Raw genomic sequence first — 17038 nt, forward strand, 5'->3', positions numbered from 1 at the left:
AAAGAAAATTACTCAAAAAATTAAGTTTATTTATGACGTTTACTAATAGAAATCTAGTTATAAGGGCATTCTTAGATATTTAGCTGTAAAAGAAGTTAAGAGAAGAAGCAAGGGTGGAAAATAGGTTTTTATTATAAAAAAATATGGTCGGAAGCATCAGAGTCAAATACCCAAGTCCCATATGAGGAAGATTGAGTTAGGTAAGTAAAAAATTATTTGGTTGAGCAATAAGAACTATGTTGGAAGATTGTTGTTTCACTGCTTGATATTGTAAATACTAATCATAATTTGACTAAATTAATGTGATTGATTTGACCTTTTGTGTATGAGTAGTTGTAGCGAAAAAAGTTCATCTCTATATAAGTTGATTATTACAAGGATGTCATACATGTAAAGCCTAACAAGTGTCATGTGTATGACCACATGTGTCACAATAAGTATCGAAACCATTTTTTAAAGGGATGTTTGAAAAATGGGGATCGACTTTTGAAAAACAAAACGGAGTCACCACCAACCTTTTAGGTGTGATTGGATCACCTTATAAAACGTTTTGGTCTACGAAAATTAAGAAAATAGGTTCGGAGTCGGTTACGTCTGCGAGGAAGGGTTAGCACTCTCATACGCCCAAAATTGGTACCAAATTGAATAGTTTTCGTCTTAATGTCAAAATTTGAAAGGATTTAAAAATAGGATCCTTTTTAAAACCGAATTATTTAAGTTGAAAATCGAGATTCTTTAGCTCCGAAAGAATACAGACATCACATCCAACATTATAGGACACAATATTCTTAAACTCTAAATCGAAATCATCTCGTGATTTACAAAATCTATTTAGAAGGATACTTTATGCATTTAGACAAACGGAAATCGCAACTCAACATGTTAGGGCGATTTCTAATTCCTAAATCGAAAAACATTGCCTCATTTTAGAAAAACTTTTGGATAAAATATGAAAATTAAATAAAATATATTTTTAAAAATAATGATTTGAGTAAAATTTAAAAAATAATTTATTAAGAGTAATACTAAAAATTTATTAAAAATGAAAGAGTTTGATATGATACTAAAATTATTAAAAATTAAAATATATAAAAAATCAGGAAACATGGATTAAATCAAAATAAAAAGGGTTGAAAACGAAGATGAACAAAGAATAAAATAAGAACAAACCGTAGAAAAATAAGAACGTAAGAGGGAGAGAAATTTGAGTGAAAGCTCTCAAAAATTTTTATTGTTTCCCAAAACTCCAGTGTGTTTACAATGAAGGGAAAGGCCTCTATTTATAGTTGAACCTCCTCAAATCCAACGGTACAAATCAATTACATCATCAGTTAAGATTAAAAGGTATCTACAAAATTAAATCTCAAAGATTACAAAATCATATCTTCTAAGATTGCATATCATATCTAAGATTGCAATCATATCTAAGATTGTATCATATCTAAGATTGCATATCATTGAAGATTATATTTCCATATGAGTCAAGCTTGTAGAAATCTTTTCAAGTAATGGGCCATTCCGATCGGGCCAAATTATATTTGTAATTCTGGACTGAACTTGGACTTCGTTTTTTTGGGGGTTTATTATTTTTATTTTTGGACTTATTTCTGGGCCCGGGCAAAATTGAGTGTCTACAATAAGTACAATTGGATATAAATCCTCTACCTTTTTGTTCTTTGATGATCTCTTTGCTTAATTTTCTATATAGCTAAAACAAAGGATTCAATCTCGACTTAGGCTTGATTTGAGGAGATGCAAAGTAAACAAGTAAACATATCTTCAAGTGTAATAATAATTGTGACAACAAGAATTTGATATTGGAAAGGGCATAGATCTACTCATAATCCAATTAAGGCAAGTACCATGAAATTCTTCTCTTTGTTATTTCTTGGCCATTAACATTTTTATAAAGATGCATGAGCACATAAAATTCATCCTTCAAAGTTTCAACCTACCTCAAATAGCTAGTTATATCTTGTTGATTTTGCTATAAAAGAACAAGATTTGATGCAACTTTATAATTTCGCATATTGGCCTTGGCCCAAGTTTTGTAACAAGTTTTTCCAAACTTAAACAAAGTAATTTTAACTCAAAAGAATGCCACAATAGACTTTATGGTTCTGCATCAAATTTGGCCCAAACATCCCTATTTTTCTTATCAAATTTTCTAGCATCCAGTTCTAAATGATCTTGATACCTTTACCTTCATAAACCACTATTCAACAAAAATGGCTTAAGAAATATAGCTATTGCTACCTTGTAATTTGACATTAGTGATAACAAGTAAACGAAAAATAAAACAAAGAAGTTTCAGAGAACATGATATTTCGAGGATGTTGAAAGAATAAAGAAATACCCAAAAATCAAAAAGAGTTAGAACACTAAATTGAGAGTCTCATTGGTTAGAACACTAAATTGAGAGTCTCATTGGTGTCAAAAATACTGGGAAAGACATTGTAAAAGAGATGAATGAAAAGTGGTGGTTGGAATTGGGCTCAAGCATCAACCTATGGAAAGAGGGAAAAATATTTGTGGTGGAGCGTGTGACTTACACGCATGGCTTCCAATGGCGATACTTGGCCGGATAACTTGACAACAGCTAGATGTTTAATGGGAAGGGAATAGAATTTGGAGATTGTTATGAAAAGAAAGGAGAAGTAGAAGGGAAAAGAAGAAATAGAAGTTGTAACGTGACGAAGAAAAAAGGAGATTGAAGAGATTTTTCTAAAAATTCTACTTGATTATCTCAAGTTTGGACTTTTTTTTGGCGAATTATAATAAGAGGGCAAAGCCCTAACAATAATACGACTAGTGTGACTCGAATTCAAGCTACACCTGGGGCAGTGGACACCCTGGCTATTAGGTCAACACCCAGGGTTCTAGATCAAATTTTTACTACAATAAAATGTACCCAAAGATTATAGCCTAAATTAGATCTTATATAGATTTTTCAACTTATCTAAATATATCCTAATCCCTAAAATAAAGCTTATCTAAATCTATTTTATTTCCTAAAATTACATCTATCACAATAGTAATTCAACAACATCTTCTAACATTTGAATATCCACATGCCATCATCCCACAAAATTGGGCATAGGCCCTTGAAAATATTGTCATCTCTATCTGGCGTCATGTATGCTTTCTAAGTCCTTCATTTCCTCGATAGATGTTAAACCATGAAAAACTTACTAACTAGTTTCTAGGTTATGGATAGTAACTTAATTCTTGAAAAAGATTGTCCTTAAAGCTGAAAGAGAATATGTTTATCAATGAAAAAGTGATAAACCATAAATGTAACATATTTTAATCCCATTCTTAATGCATTTATGGATGATTAATGATGTAAATCAGTGAATTTGATGCTCTTAATCCCTTAAATTCATGTTTCTATAATTATGAGAGCATTTGGGAGCTAAATGAGCGAAAAAGTGGCCAAAATCGAAGTTTTCAGGATCTATACGGGTAGGCCACACGCCCATGTGCCATCCCGTGTCGATATCACTCCCTGTTTCCCAAACACATAGAAAAAGCCAATTTTTAGGGTTTCTGAGCATTTAAAATTATATAAATACATACTAGAAGAAGACCTAATAGGACACGCAAATTAGAACACAAGAATTATTTGAAGAACGCCAACGGAACCAGCTCAAAAGCAGGATCTCCTTCAAGACTATAGATCTCCCTCCAATTTTTCTCAAAGTTTTGGGTTTCTTTATGTTTTGTTGTTTTCCTATTTTTAAGATGTTTTCCTACTACATTATGATCTAAAATCCCTAAATACCTAGGGAGGATGAAATCTATGATGGATCTTAGTATTTAATTATCTGGATTACACAATAAATACTTGTTCTTGTTCTTAATTATGCATTCTTAATTCTTGCCTTAATATTTTTAGGATATTAATCCAAGTTTGATGTGCTTATTTAATAGAGTAAAAGTCCCTATTTAAGAGTAGATCTAGCATAATTAAGCAAGTTGCATGCAATCCTAGAGATAGGACAACATAAATCTGTCGGATTAGAGTCAAATCTAAAAGGGGAATCCATAAAACGAGTTAATGCGACAATAGGAGTTTTATTTAGAAAGAGATTTCAATTAATCAACCTAGAGTCAGTTGTTCTTAGTCTCGAAAGAGATATTAACATAATTTAGGGATTTCTTCAGATCAATGCAAGTGAATAAATCGTTTGATTTAGAGTCAAAATAATAAGTGAAGTCTAGATGGATTCTTTCCTAGGTATTGTCCTCTTTATAAGTTTTCTTCAAGTATTTTTCCAATTCACTCTCTGTCGCGTTCATTAGTTAATTAGTTTAGTTAAATTTAGATTAAAACAAATCTCATTTATTTTAGGCTAAATAATAGAAAGATAGTTAATACTAGTACTATTAGTTCTTGTGAATACGATATTCTGGACTCAATCGACAGGTGGACTTGCCTTTGCCGTAATCGTAATCTAGTTTAGTGAATCATAAAACGATCATCAAAAAGTAAGATAGGAGCCCATGTAACATCTTTTAGAAAGGAAAACCCTAATAATTTAACTGCAAGTGTCCATACATGAACCAATCAAAGCAGATGAAACTATGACAGAAATATACCTGATTAACTAACTGGTTTTTAAACTTTTCTGGATTCACCTTTCGTTCAGAGTGAAAAGCATAAGATACTTGAGCATCCATTCCTACACACAACATTACAATAGTACTTGATGGAAAGTATAAACTGCAAATTAATATGAGCACTATTCAAATTTAAGAGTGATGATTTATCATCTTACAAATTTAATTATTCATAAGCATTATTCAAATTAAAAGTGATAATCTATCATCCAATTAATATATTTCTATAGGACATGTTTCTCTCAAGGAGTATGTCTAATATGAAGGGTTGTGGCTCTTCAAATTGTATTCATTGAGTGCATATAAATAGAGGCATTATAGTGCTTACAAACATACAAGTCTTCAGTTCTATCGTCTCCACTCAATTTGTTTAACAATCAAAGAGAACTAATTTTGGAGATGGCGACAAAGGCTGATACCGCATTCAAAATGATGAACCAATAGTTTGTGAAACTTGATTGGTTTGATGGTTTAAATTTCAATTGTTGGAAGGACAAGATGTTGTTCCTTCTTACTATCTTAAATGTGGCGTATGTTCTAGATCCAAACCTATAAGCCGGTGGAGGATCTCGCCCCTAATGCAAATTCTGAAGAGATTGCAAAAGTGGCTGAGTTGAAGAAGCACAAAAAAGACAATTTTACATGTCGAGGACACATCCCCAACACCTTGTCTGATCTATTGTATGATCTTTACATGTCGATGCAATCCTCGGTGGAAATATGGAAAGCTCTTGAAGAGAAATACAATACCGAACGATAAGGTACTGATAAAATTTTTAATGATGAAGTATTTTGAATTCAAAATGCTCGATAGTATCCCAATCATAGATCAAGTCCATGAATTACAAGTCCTTGTAAGCAGGCTTCGTGACTTGAAAGTTGTTATTCCAGAATTTTTACAAGTTGGGCTATCATTTTGAAGTTGCCCTCGTCTTGGAACAATTATCGGAAGAAACTTCTGCATATGGCAAAAGACTTCACTGTGGAGAAAATACTTAGGCATTTGTGTATTGAAGAGGAAACTCGGAAGCGTGATACGGCATATCTTTCACAAAGTTCTAAAGTGAACCATGTGAGTGAATCTAAGAACTCTCGAAATAGCAAATGAAAGGCCACATTCGAGACCAAGAACGTGCAAGACAAGAAGAAAAGAACTCGCAATTGTTACAATTGCAATAAGAAATGACACTATATTAAGTATTGTAGACTTCTTAAAAAGAAGCAAGATGCCACAACTTCCAAAACCAATATGGTGAAGGGCATAGACTTAGTGGCCATGGTTACGGAAGGAATAAAAAATTTAGAGATCGGTATGATTACTGAACTCAACATAGTAATGACTGATAAGTCCTGTAATTGGTGGCTTGACTCTGGAGCTACTGTCCATATGTGTAATGACCGAAAAAAATTCAAAAGTTATGAACTAGTGGCAAACTGTGAATTGATTATAGGCAACTATCAACCGGTTAAGGTCCTCGGTCAAGGGACAGTGGAACTCAAGTTCACATCTGGGAAAATTTTGACTTTGACTAATGTGTTGCATGTTCCCGATGTGAGAAAGAATTTAGTGTCCGTAAGTATTCTATGTAACAAGGGGAAAGTATTCTATGTAACAAGGGGTTCAAGATTATCTTGGAATCCAATAAGTTTGTCTTGCTTAAAAGTGATATATATTTAACGAGGGTATGTTCAAGTTGAGCATTGATATGAATAAAGTTAATTTTTCTGTTTATATTTTTGAATCTTATCCTTTGTGGAATGCGTGTTTAGCACATTTTAATTTTAAAACTTTACAATATATGCAAAAGAATGGTTATATAAGTCTAAGTAATAATGAGTTTGAGAATAAATGTGAAATTTGTATTCAATCAAAAATTACTAAAAAGTTATTTCCTAATAAGTGTGAAAGGAATTCACAAGTGTTAGATTTAACTCACTCGATTTTTGTGAATTAAATGGAACACTAAAAAAGAGGTAGAAAATGATATTTTATCATTTTTATAGACGACTTCTCTAGATTTACTTATGTGTATCTCATGAGAAGTAAATACGAGGCTTTTGATATGTTTAAATGTTTTAAAAATGAGGTTGAGAATTTGTTTAGTAAGAAAATCAAAGTGCTTCATAGTGATAGAGGTGGTGAATATTTTTCAAATGAATTTAATATATTTTGTGAGGAACAAGGTGTGGTACATGAATGTTCCGCGCCTTATACTCCGCGACAAAATAATTTGGCGAAAAGAAAGAATCGTACTTTAGTAGATATGGTTAACTCAATGTTGTTAATGCTAAACTTCCATATAATCTATGGGGTAAAGCATTATTGACTGTGTGTTATACTCTTAACAGAATACCATCGAGAAAATTTAAAGTATCTCCATATGTGTTATGGAAGGGTCGGATGCCAAACTTAGATTATTTCAAAGTGTGGGGGTGTTTGGCTTACTATAGAGTTACCGACCAACAGAGAACAAAGTTAGGTTTAAGAGTCGTCAAGGGTGCATTTGTTGGATATGCCCAACACTCTAAGGCTTATCGTGTTCTTGACTTAGTGTCAAATACGATAATTGAAACAAGGGATGTTGTATTCATTGAAAATAAAGATTTCAATGATTCAACAGATTCAGAAAAAGATATCAACTAACGATCTCAAGTGATCAAACCAAAAGAAGTCTTTGTGATAATAAGGATACGGAGCCGAGGAAAAGTTAAATAGTGAGAAAAGTAAAAGACTTTAGTCTTGATTTCATTTCCTCACAATCTCTAACATTCCTTGTTAAAGGAAATAGAGAATCCGTAATTAAGAAGATCCCCATAATGTTTAATGTGGATGGTGGTCCACAATCCTATGGTGAAGTCGTGACTTCTAGGGATGCAACATTTTGGAAAGAGACGATTAATGATGAAATATATTCAATATTATCCAACAATACTTGAATTCTAGTTGATCTTCCTCAAGGATCGAAGCCTATCGGGTGTAAATGGGTGTTTAAAAGGAAGAATACTCCAACAAGAGGTTTCTTAACCTTTAAGGCTAGGTTGATGGCTAAAGGATTTAGGCAAAAATAAGGCTTAGATTATTTTGACACCTATGCACCAATGGCTAGGATGACCTCCATTCGAATTCTTTTAGCATTTCCATCTATCCATAAGTTACATGTACATCAAATGGATGTTAAGACAGTTTTTTTTGAATGGTGATCTCGAATAGGAAGTCTATATGGAGCAACCAGAAGGTTTTGTCCTTCCTAGAAATGAACATAAGGTGTGTAAATTGATCAAGTTATTATATGGTTTAAAACAAGCGTCTAAACAGTGGCATGAGAAATTTGACTCAGTTATCTTGTCAAATGGTTTTTTTACATAATAGTAATAAATGTATTTACTTTAAATTCACCGATAGATATGGTGTAATTATTTGTCTCTATGTAGACGATTTATTGATTTTTGGTACGAACATAGAAGGTGTTCGTGAGACCAACGAGTATCTAGCCCTGAAATTTAAAATGGAGGATCTCAATGAGGTAGATACAATTCTAGGAATAATGGTGTAAAAACATGAAAATGGCTTTGCACTAAGTCAATCTCACTACATTGAGAAAATATTGGAAAAGTTTAAACACTTTAATATCAAGGATTCAAACACTCCATACGATTCAAACTTCAAGTTAAGTGAGAATAATGGCATGGCTATAGCGCAACTTGAGTACGCCAGCACAATCGAAAGTCTAATGTATGTAATGCATTGCACTAGACTCGATACCGCATTTGCTATGTGTAAACTGGCGAGATTTACAAATTGTCCTAGTACCGATCATTGGAAAGGAATTTGTAGAATTTTTAGGTATCTTAATAAAACAAAAAAAATTGGATGGATGTTTATAATTGGAGGTGGACACATTAGTTGGGCCACTAAGAAACAAACTTGCATCTCACATTCAACTATGGAGGCTGCATTCATAGCCTTAGTGGCTACTGGCAAAGAAGCGGAATGGCTAAGAGATTTCTTGCTAGATATAAAGTTGTGGCCACAATGTAGGTTCACCATTTCCATATATTGTGATAGTGAATCTACCATGTCTCGAGCATACAATAAGGTGTACAATGGAAAGTCCAGACATATAAGTTTGAGACATGAGTCTATGAGACAATTAATTAAGGATGGTGTGATAATTGTTACCTATGTTAAGTCAGTTGACAATTTAGCGGCTCCATTGACAAAAGGTTTGTCAAGGAATTTGGTTAAGAGTATCACCGCTAAGATGGGATTAAAATCATTGTAATCACATCATTGATAATGGAAACCCTACCTTATTCTAGCCAAAAGTTAGTTTCAAGGTTCAAAGGGTAATAACAAGTTATCGAATGACAACGTACACTAAGAATCAAGAGTTAGTGTTTATATTTTAAGAGGATGAGTTTTACTCTTAATAGATGGATATTAATTGTCATGAAATCCAGCTATATGGACATGAAGTGGTGTCACTTCAACGAAATTTTCTTTATGGTTTTCTCTCGTACATGTTCATGAAATGGGATGAGCACATGGCCAAAACGGTGCTAAAGCAAATTAAATTCTTACTCTAATACTTTACAGTTATGGGTGAATTTTTTTCGGTATTAACTTTAAGAGTGATGGTTCAAGCGACTAGCCACCATTTACTTTGTTGATACTTTGAGAGTTTTCACTAAAAGAAGGTTCAATCTGTGGACACCCTTGTTTATGCAAAATTGTTGTGTAATTATTTTTTGGAATTAGCAATTTAGTGGGGGGTTGATGGAAAGTATAGATTGCAAATTAATATGAACACTAGTCAAATTTAAATGTGATGATTTATCATCTTACAAATTTAATTATTCATAAGCATTATTCAAATCAAAAGTGATGATTTATCATCCAATGAATACATTTCTATGGGAAATGCTTCTCCCAAGGAGTATGTCCCATATGAAAGGTTGTGGCTCTTCGAATTGTATTCATTAAGTGCATATAAATAGAGGCATTATGGTGCTCACAAACATACAAGTCCCCAGTTCTATCATCTCCACTTAATTTGTCCAACAGTACTAATAAGGGTTAAGCAGTCAACAACTTTTCATGTTAGAAATAAAACCTATAATCAAGATAAATGAGGACAAAGATAACCAAATCTATTGTTTTATAATTGGATTTTAAGATAAAGATAGCAATGAAAGTGCTAACTTGCATAATAGTTAAAGTCTTTTGGCGATTACATGAGGATCTTACCTTTCACTTACAGTGAGAGGATCCTAATCCAAATGTAAAATGGAACTAGACACATTAGGAAACCTTAAATTTCATAAGGTCTCTATTCAATCATATCTTCTATAATATCATATATTCTTTACAAGATTGATTAATTCCATTACGCAATGAAAAGTAAAGGAAATATGAAAGGGTCACTTTGTAATATCAAAAAGTATAATCAATTGCACCTTAAAGTATCATTACAAAAACAGAAGCATTTTGAAGGCATCCACAATTATAAGATACTTCTGAAGAAAATTAGGACAACTTCACGTTAGCAACAAACAACTTTAATACTTTATATAGGGAAACTACTCTTACCCATGCTGAAGTAATTCCAGAATCCCCCACGAAATGTATGGTAACCTTCCTATGGAGAAAAAACTTTCATATAAGAATGCAAACCAATGAAAAATTATAAGTTACAATAATGCTTTCACATATTGCATTTTCTTTATAAATATTAGGAATCGAGTAGAAAACATTGACTGCAAGTTTGACCAAAGACTCTAGGAAGGATTTGTGTTACTGAAAATTGTTAGTGTCTCAAGGTTTGCAAAGTCTTTTTATCATTAACTTGACTAAGTCCTATGGAGATTTGTTAGCTTATTAGTAAGAGCTATTAATTTGTTAGTAAAAGTAGAAAGCTAGGTGTTGTTATCTTGTTAGTAGGAGTAGGAAGCTAAAATTTGGTTGAGTTTGTTACTTGAGACATTTATATAAGGGTTATCTGGTTAATGAATTCAATCATCCTTTCCATTCTTATTTTCTATGCTTCTGCTAGTTCTCTGCTAAACCAATATTGGTATTGAGAGCTCTTTTTCTTGAGGGACCTGTAAGAAAAGTTTTGTGAGAGTTCTAAGAAACTAAGAGATACATTTGTGAGGTGTTGAGGAAAATGGAATCGGGATCAAGTAACATGTCTGTCTTAACCTTGCCTGTGTTTGATGGAGAGAACTATCAAGTATGGGTTATGAGAACGCAAGCATACATGGAGGGTTTTGCTTATTAAGAAGTTGTTGATGAAAACTCTGAGGTGACTCTACTTCCTAATATTCAAACTATGAACCAGATCAAAATGCATAAGGAGAGAACCACCAAGAAGGTTAAGGCAAACGCTTACCTTTATGCTTCGGTTTCACCAACCATATTTAATAGAATTATGGCTTTTGGATCAGAAAAAGAGATATGGAACTATCTCAAGAATGAGTATCAAGAAGACGAGAGGATCGAGAGCATGAAGGTGTTAAACTTTATCAGAGAATTTGCAAGCTTACAAAATGAAGGAGTCTAAGTTAATCAAAGAATTCTCTGACAAGCTGGTGGATATAGCTAACAAGGTAAAGGTTCTTGGGACTGATCTCTCTAATTCTAGACTGGTGCAAAAAAATATTAGTCTCTATACCTGGGAAGTATGAATCAATTATTGCCTCTTTGGAGAACACCAAGGACTTGACTCAACTGAGAGTAGTGAAGTTGATCAGTACTTTACAAGCACAAGAGTAGAGGAAGCTAAGGAGGTAAGAAGGAAGTATAGAAGGAGCATTGAAAGCTAAGATGCAACAGAGTGAAGTAGGAGATGACCAAAAGTGGAAAGGAAAGAAAATTGACGGCAATAGTGATTCAGAAATTGTTGCAAAAGGTAATGGTGTTGGAAATTCTAACAAGTATTCTTCATGTAAGTATTGTAGAAAACAAAATTAAATTCATTTTAGGTGTTGGGGGAGGCCAAATGTGAAGTGTAGAATGTGTAACTTGACGGGGCACATTGAGTGGTTCTTTAAGGAAACAAGAAATCAACAGTAAGGTGAAGCACAAGCTGCAGTTAAAAAGGAAGAGGACCAGTTGTTTGTTGTCTCTTACTTCTCATCAAGCACTTTATGTGACAGTTGGTTAGTTGATAGTGGTTGCACCAACCACATGACTTGTGATGAAAAATTGTTTAAAGACCTTGACAGTTCATCGAGGTCAAGAGTAAGGATAGGAAATGGAAAGTACCTAGAAGTGAAGGGAAAATGTACAGTAGCAATAGAGAGTTGTGTTGGAACTAGGTTTTAGATTTTCTTTTTGTACCTAAGATTGATAAAACCTTGCTAAGTGTAGAGCAATTAGTAGAGAAGGGATTAAAGGTCATGTTTATAGAGGGATGTGTCTAATCCTTGACTGTAGTGGCAATGAATTGTTTAGGATTAAGATGTAGGAGAAGATTTTCTCATTGAATCCACTCGAGAATGAGGAAGTGGCATCCAAGTGTTAGGGAGGAATGAAATCAAATCAAATGGACCTTCTTACTGAGCAAGTTAAGAGTTTTGCTGGAGAGATTACATTTAACTCCAATACCCTGAAATACCTATTGGACCAGTTTGCAAATTATCCTAATAACTCAAAATCTCAACTTCAAAATTTAGAAAGAAAGATTCATGAAAAAATGAATCAAGTGAGGATTTTAGAGAAACACACAATTGAGAGTGGGGAAGCTTCACTTTTTAATGCATTATTGTCAAAATGTAACTAACAGTTATGAAATTGATGACACAATGTAATGAAAGAGTTTTGAGCTTGAGATAAAATCAATACATAATTGTATCCTTCAAGAATAATTTCAAAATAAGTATTCTAAGAATAAGGAATTGCATGCAAAGGTAATCTCTTGGAGCAATAATTAGCATCTCTCTCTTATGATAAACTATCATCTTATGCACATGAAATATCTGAAAAAGATGTTGATGAGCTACGAAAAAAATTCAATCTCAAAAGACCGAGAGCGAAAAACTAAACTAGAACAGGAGAAACTTTCAAAAGAGAATAATGGGTTATGTTTCCAAAATAAAAAACTGACTGAAAAATCTTCTTATGCGAAAAAATTGACATCTGTAACTGTTGTTAAGTTTAAGAATTTAGATGGTGAGGTGATCAGGCTTTCAGTGCAAAATGCAAAATTGAAGAAGGAATTATTGGCTGCGAGAAGATCTGTTAATCAAACCATAAATGGTGTTAATCGCAAGTATAGAGATAACACAAGAATTTAGAGGATAGAACGGCACTTTGACCACTCTCATGACTTTTCTAGAGCAGTTGCTGATAATTTTGAAATGTGGAATTTTGATCTAGATGATCTAGATATGAAATTGCAAGCTAAGAAACAACTAGAGGTAGCTCTTGAAGTTGCACTAGCCAAGAAGGAATTCATGGAAGATGAATACTGAAAAAGTTAAAGGAACTGGTTTATTGTGGATTAGAGGATTAGATGATAAATTACTAAATCTTTCCATGTTAGTCGATTTGAGTTTCTTAGGTATAAACTTGGTGTCTGCAACACTTGAGTCAGGAGGAGAATGTCAGTGTCTCAAAGGCTGCAAATTCTTTTTATCATTAACATGACTAAGTACTAGGGAGATTTGTTAGCTTACTAGTAAAAGTAGGAAGCTAGGTGTTGTTAGCTTGTTAGTAGGAGTAAGAAACTCAAATTTGGTTGAGTTTGTTACATGAGACATGTATATAAGGGCTGCTTGGTTAATGAATTCAATCATCCTTTTTGGTTAATGAATTCAATCATCCTTTACATTCTTATTTTCTATGTTTCCATTAATTCTCCACTAAACTAACAGAAATATTCAAAGAACAAAAGATATTAAAAAATCTTATGAAATTAGAAACAAGATATTCAGTTGTTAGTAACAAGAGATGGCCTTAAGGTTTAAGAAAATATACAATTTCTTAATTGCAAAAAACAAAGTGACACAGAGAAACGACTCTAAGGAGACACAAAGGTAATGGTAGAATGTCTTACCATGTTTAGTTCATCTGTTAAAGAGACGCGACTGAAAGCATGTAAAGAGTGTGGTAGCTCAAGAGGTGCAACAGGATCATAGGAACCTCCCTTCGGAATTTTCATCCTCATGAGAAGATGCCAACTGAACGAAAAAAATGCATTTACCAGTAACTGATTGAAGTTTTATATATTAGTCAACACTATATTGATTGAAAAATAATAAGCTAAACCATACGTCGTAAGGAGAATATTTTCCAAAATAAGACATTATATCCCCACAGAGGGGGGAAATACAAGTGAAAGAACAATATATCAGGCTTTGAGAGTTATAGAAAGCATGGTAAGCAAAAATGCTTCTTAATTCTGGCTTCCTTAAGAGTAGAATTTTAGTGAAAATGATGGAAAGAATCAAAAGAGAAGAAAATATTGCTCACTCAATGTTGTAGTTATTTTAGGGAAGGACTCCTTTTATATCCTACATCTTTCCCAGTAGATATCATTTATCAAAAAACAGTTGCACATTAGTAATTAACGATTCTTCCCTATTGTAAAATTCCTACCATATTAGTAATTAATGATTTTGTTCCCACTGTAAACTTCCTACCATATTCGTACATAGTCAGAGGATTAACCGATGATTTCTACATGAGAAAATTTACACCATAACCTGGTAAAGAGAGAGAGAGAGAGAGAGAGAGATGTCAACTACATTACTTGTCTATTTTCATTTCCTTTGATTTCATTACTTGATCCAAGAATGACAACACAGAGTTACGATCAGTCTCGGGATTTTTCTTTCCCTACAATTTAGAAAACTACAAGTTAGACAAGCACTCAATTGCTCATAAATTATTGGATATATATCATGTATAGGGACTTTTATAATATTCCTATTACCACTTGCAGTGCTGATCAAGAATTTGAAAAACTTGAAGAGCAAACATTACAAATTTCCCTGGAAAGGGCCTAGCCTTAAATCCATATTGGAAAGACAACAATAAACAAAACTGAGATATGAAATATTCGAAGGCTTCCGAGCCAATTAAAGCTTCCTGTGCCCAAAACATGACACCATGACCACTTATTGATTGTTCCATGTAATAAAACATATCAAGATACTTGAATCCTCATTTTATCACTTGAAAGAAATTCTTACCCAACCAAAAGCAAAAGGCAGATTGTTTCCCGTTCCCAAAGGAACTGTAGCAATTGGAGGCGGATGTGATAATTTAAGATCACAAACAACCCCAAGAAGCCAGCCAGCTGTTCCATCCCCACCAGCAACCTAAAGATCAAGCTAGAAGTGAACAATAATTAAAATAGTAGTAACGGTATAAATAATGATTGAATTAATGGGGATAGAGGAAAAATTATTTTAGGTATTATTTGTGGATATCAAAATGAAAGATAAAAAGGTATAGTTTAAAATTATATATTTTAAAAGATAAAAATCATTTTTAAAATTAAAATTATAAAAAAATATTCTCTTTAAAATTCAAAAATTAAAAAGAAATTCTAAAATTTCGACATGATTGGTTATTGAGAACCCAAACCGACATGTCGACTATGAATTTAGGATTATGAGGATTTAATGTCTTTTTCTGACACAATTATTGCCTTATAGTCACCCTAATTGACTATATTATTCCAATAAATAAAAAAAATTCAAACTATTCCAATAAATAATTTTTTTCTATATTATTTCGGGAAAAAATTCTAGTTTAAGTAACAATAATGCACTACCGGTACTGGCTATTTGTAGCCTCGTTCTAGAAAGACAGACTTACAATTATTCTTAATCTCTCATAAATCTTTGCAGCAAATTTATCATTTTCTTGTTTCAGCTTTTCTAGACTGATGTAAAGTCTACGAAGCACCTTATCAGGGGCTTCTTCCCCCAGATCGGTAACCTGAAATCAGTCACACTGATATCAATCCCAAAGCAAAATATCCAAATATATCAGATAAGGTTATTTGAACAAAAAAAATATAAGGTAAAATTATTGGTTTGATTCGAAACGTACTTTCTAAAATGTTTTGGTTGAATAAATCAGTGTGTTTGATTGTCAAAAAAGAGCTTTTGAACAGCTCAAAAGCAATGTCAAACAAGCATTAAACGTACCTGACGTTCATTGAGGAGAGTTCTATATGTTACAAGAAGATCGCCACCCAACTGACCGCCACTCTTGGAGTTGATAAAAACTAACACTGGATACTTAGGTGCATCGGGAACATCGGAGATGTTTGTTTCGCCGCTAAATATATAGGTAGGAATGTAGAATTCCTTCAAGAAATCAGCATCGTATTTGGAGCCAGCCATTAATGGCTCCAACTGCATTATCAAATGATAAATGATTGTCGTACCACAAAAAATTACTAGGAGTTAAAACAAATGAAGTAGAAGTAGCTGCACCAATCATTGAATTATACCTTGCGTTTAAATGAATTCCAGCCTCTTATCAGGGACATTGAGATTGATTATACCACCTGAAATATTTATCACAACTTAATTGATAGTAAGTAAAAAGGAAAAAAGGCTTAAATTAAAAAAAAAATCAATAAAAACAACGTATGAATTGCAAAACAAGAGGACAAAAAGAAGCAATAAAGATTCGAGCTGAAGCCTCTTTGCTTGCTAAAAATTGAAAAAACAAATGATTGTTGATTGGAGGCTGAATTTTAATTTTACAGAACAAAGAGAAGAGAGATTTAAGAGATACCTGACAGATGAATAAGGATAAGACTTTTTTTTTTCTTTGGCTTTCTTGAGGTGTGATTTGTGATTCAATGAAAGCGTTTTAACTTTGCCATCTCAAAGTTGTATGAATGAAACGTTCAAATAGGAGAAGTAAAAGGACAGAGTTGACTTGGTCTGTTCCCTATAGGTGTAATAGCGCTCGTCTTAACCCAAACTAAACCAAATCAAAAATAAAAAAAAAATTAATAAACTAGAAAATTAATAAAATTCTAAAAAGATTCCATTTACAAAATACAAGTTCAAATACATTAAAAAAAAAAAAACAAAGCCCTAAAACCTAAATCCCCAACAGCCCAATAGCTCAAAACTTAAAAAAAAAAAAACCTAGAACCCTAAACTCCCTCCAGTCGCTGCCTCTACCACATCAACAAGTACGCCGCCCGAGGTCTGCCCTCCTTTCATCGAAATGGCAAAAAATGCGATTCCCAATAATGGTTCACCGAAGAGCTCCTCGTCACCATCACGTGAAAGTGCCTACAAAAGAAAAAAAGAAAGAAACAAAAACAACAACAACAAAGAAAAGAAAAATAAAAAATGTAATCGATTTAGCTATAAAAGTCTCCCAAACACGCTGTAATTTTTTCATGAAGAAATTCAGCAAAGAATCAAAAAAATG

The 17038-nt window shown here is 33.0% G+C and overlaps 1 protein-coding gene across 1 annotated transcript in view; it reads right to left on the reverse strand.

The window, feature by feature from the left end:
- Positions 1-16540, reverse strand: part of LOC108477360 (diacylglycerol kinase 5-like) — a 30702-nt gene extending 14162 nt beyond the window's left edge. Inside the window, exons 1-9 of the mRNA XM_017779878.2 lie at positions 16385-16540; positions 16095-16151; positions 15787-15996; positions 15452-15574; positions 14821-14949; positions 14379-14464; positions 13683-13806; positions 10214-10262; positions 4603-4685 (exon numbers count right to left, since the gene is read on the reverse strand). Coding sequence (XP_017635367.1) covers positions 4603-4685; positions 10214-10262; positions 13683-13806; positions 14379-14464; positions 14821-14949; positions 15452-15574; positions 15787-15996; positions 16095-16133 — 843 coding nt within the window. The 5' untranslated portion in view covers positions 16134-16151; positions 16385-16540. The remainder of the gene's footprint in view (positions 1-4602; positions 4686-10213; positions 10263-13682; positions 13807-14378; positions 14465-14820; positions 14950-15451; positions 15575-15786; positions 15997-16094; positions 16152-16384) is intronic.
- Positions 16541-17038: the final 498 nt, after the last annotated feature.

This window comes from Gossypium arboreum, chromosome 12, assembly GCF_025698485.1.
Source record: "Gossypium arboreum isolate Shixiya-1 chromosome 12, ASM2569848v2, whole genome shotgun sequence".
Lineage (NCBI taxonomy): Eukaryota > Viridiplantae > Streptophyta > Magnoliopsida > Malvales > Malvaceae > Gossypium > Gossypium arboreum.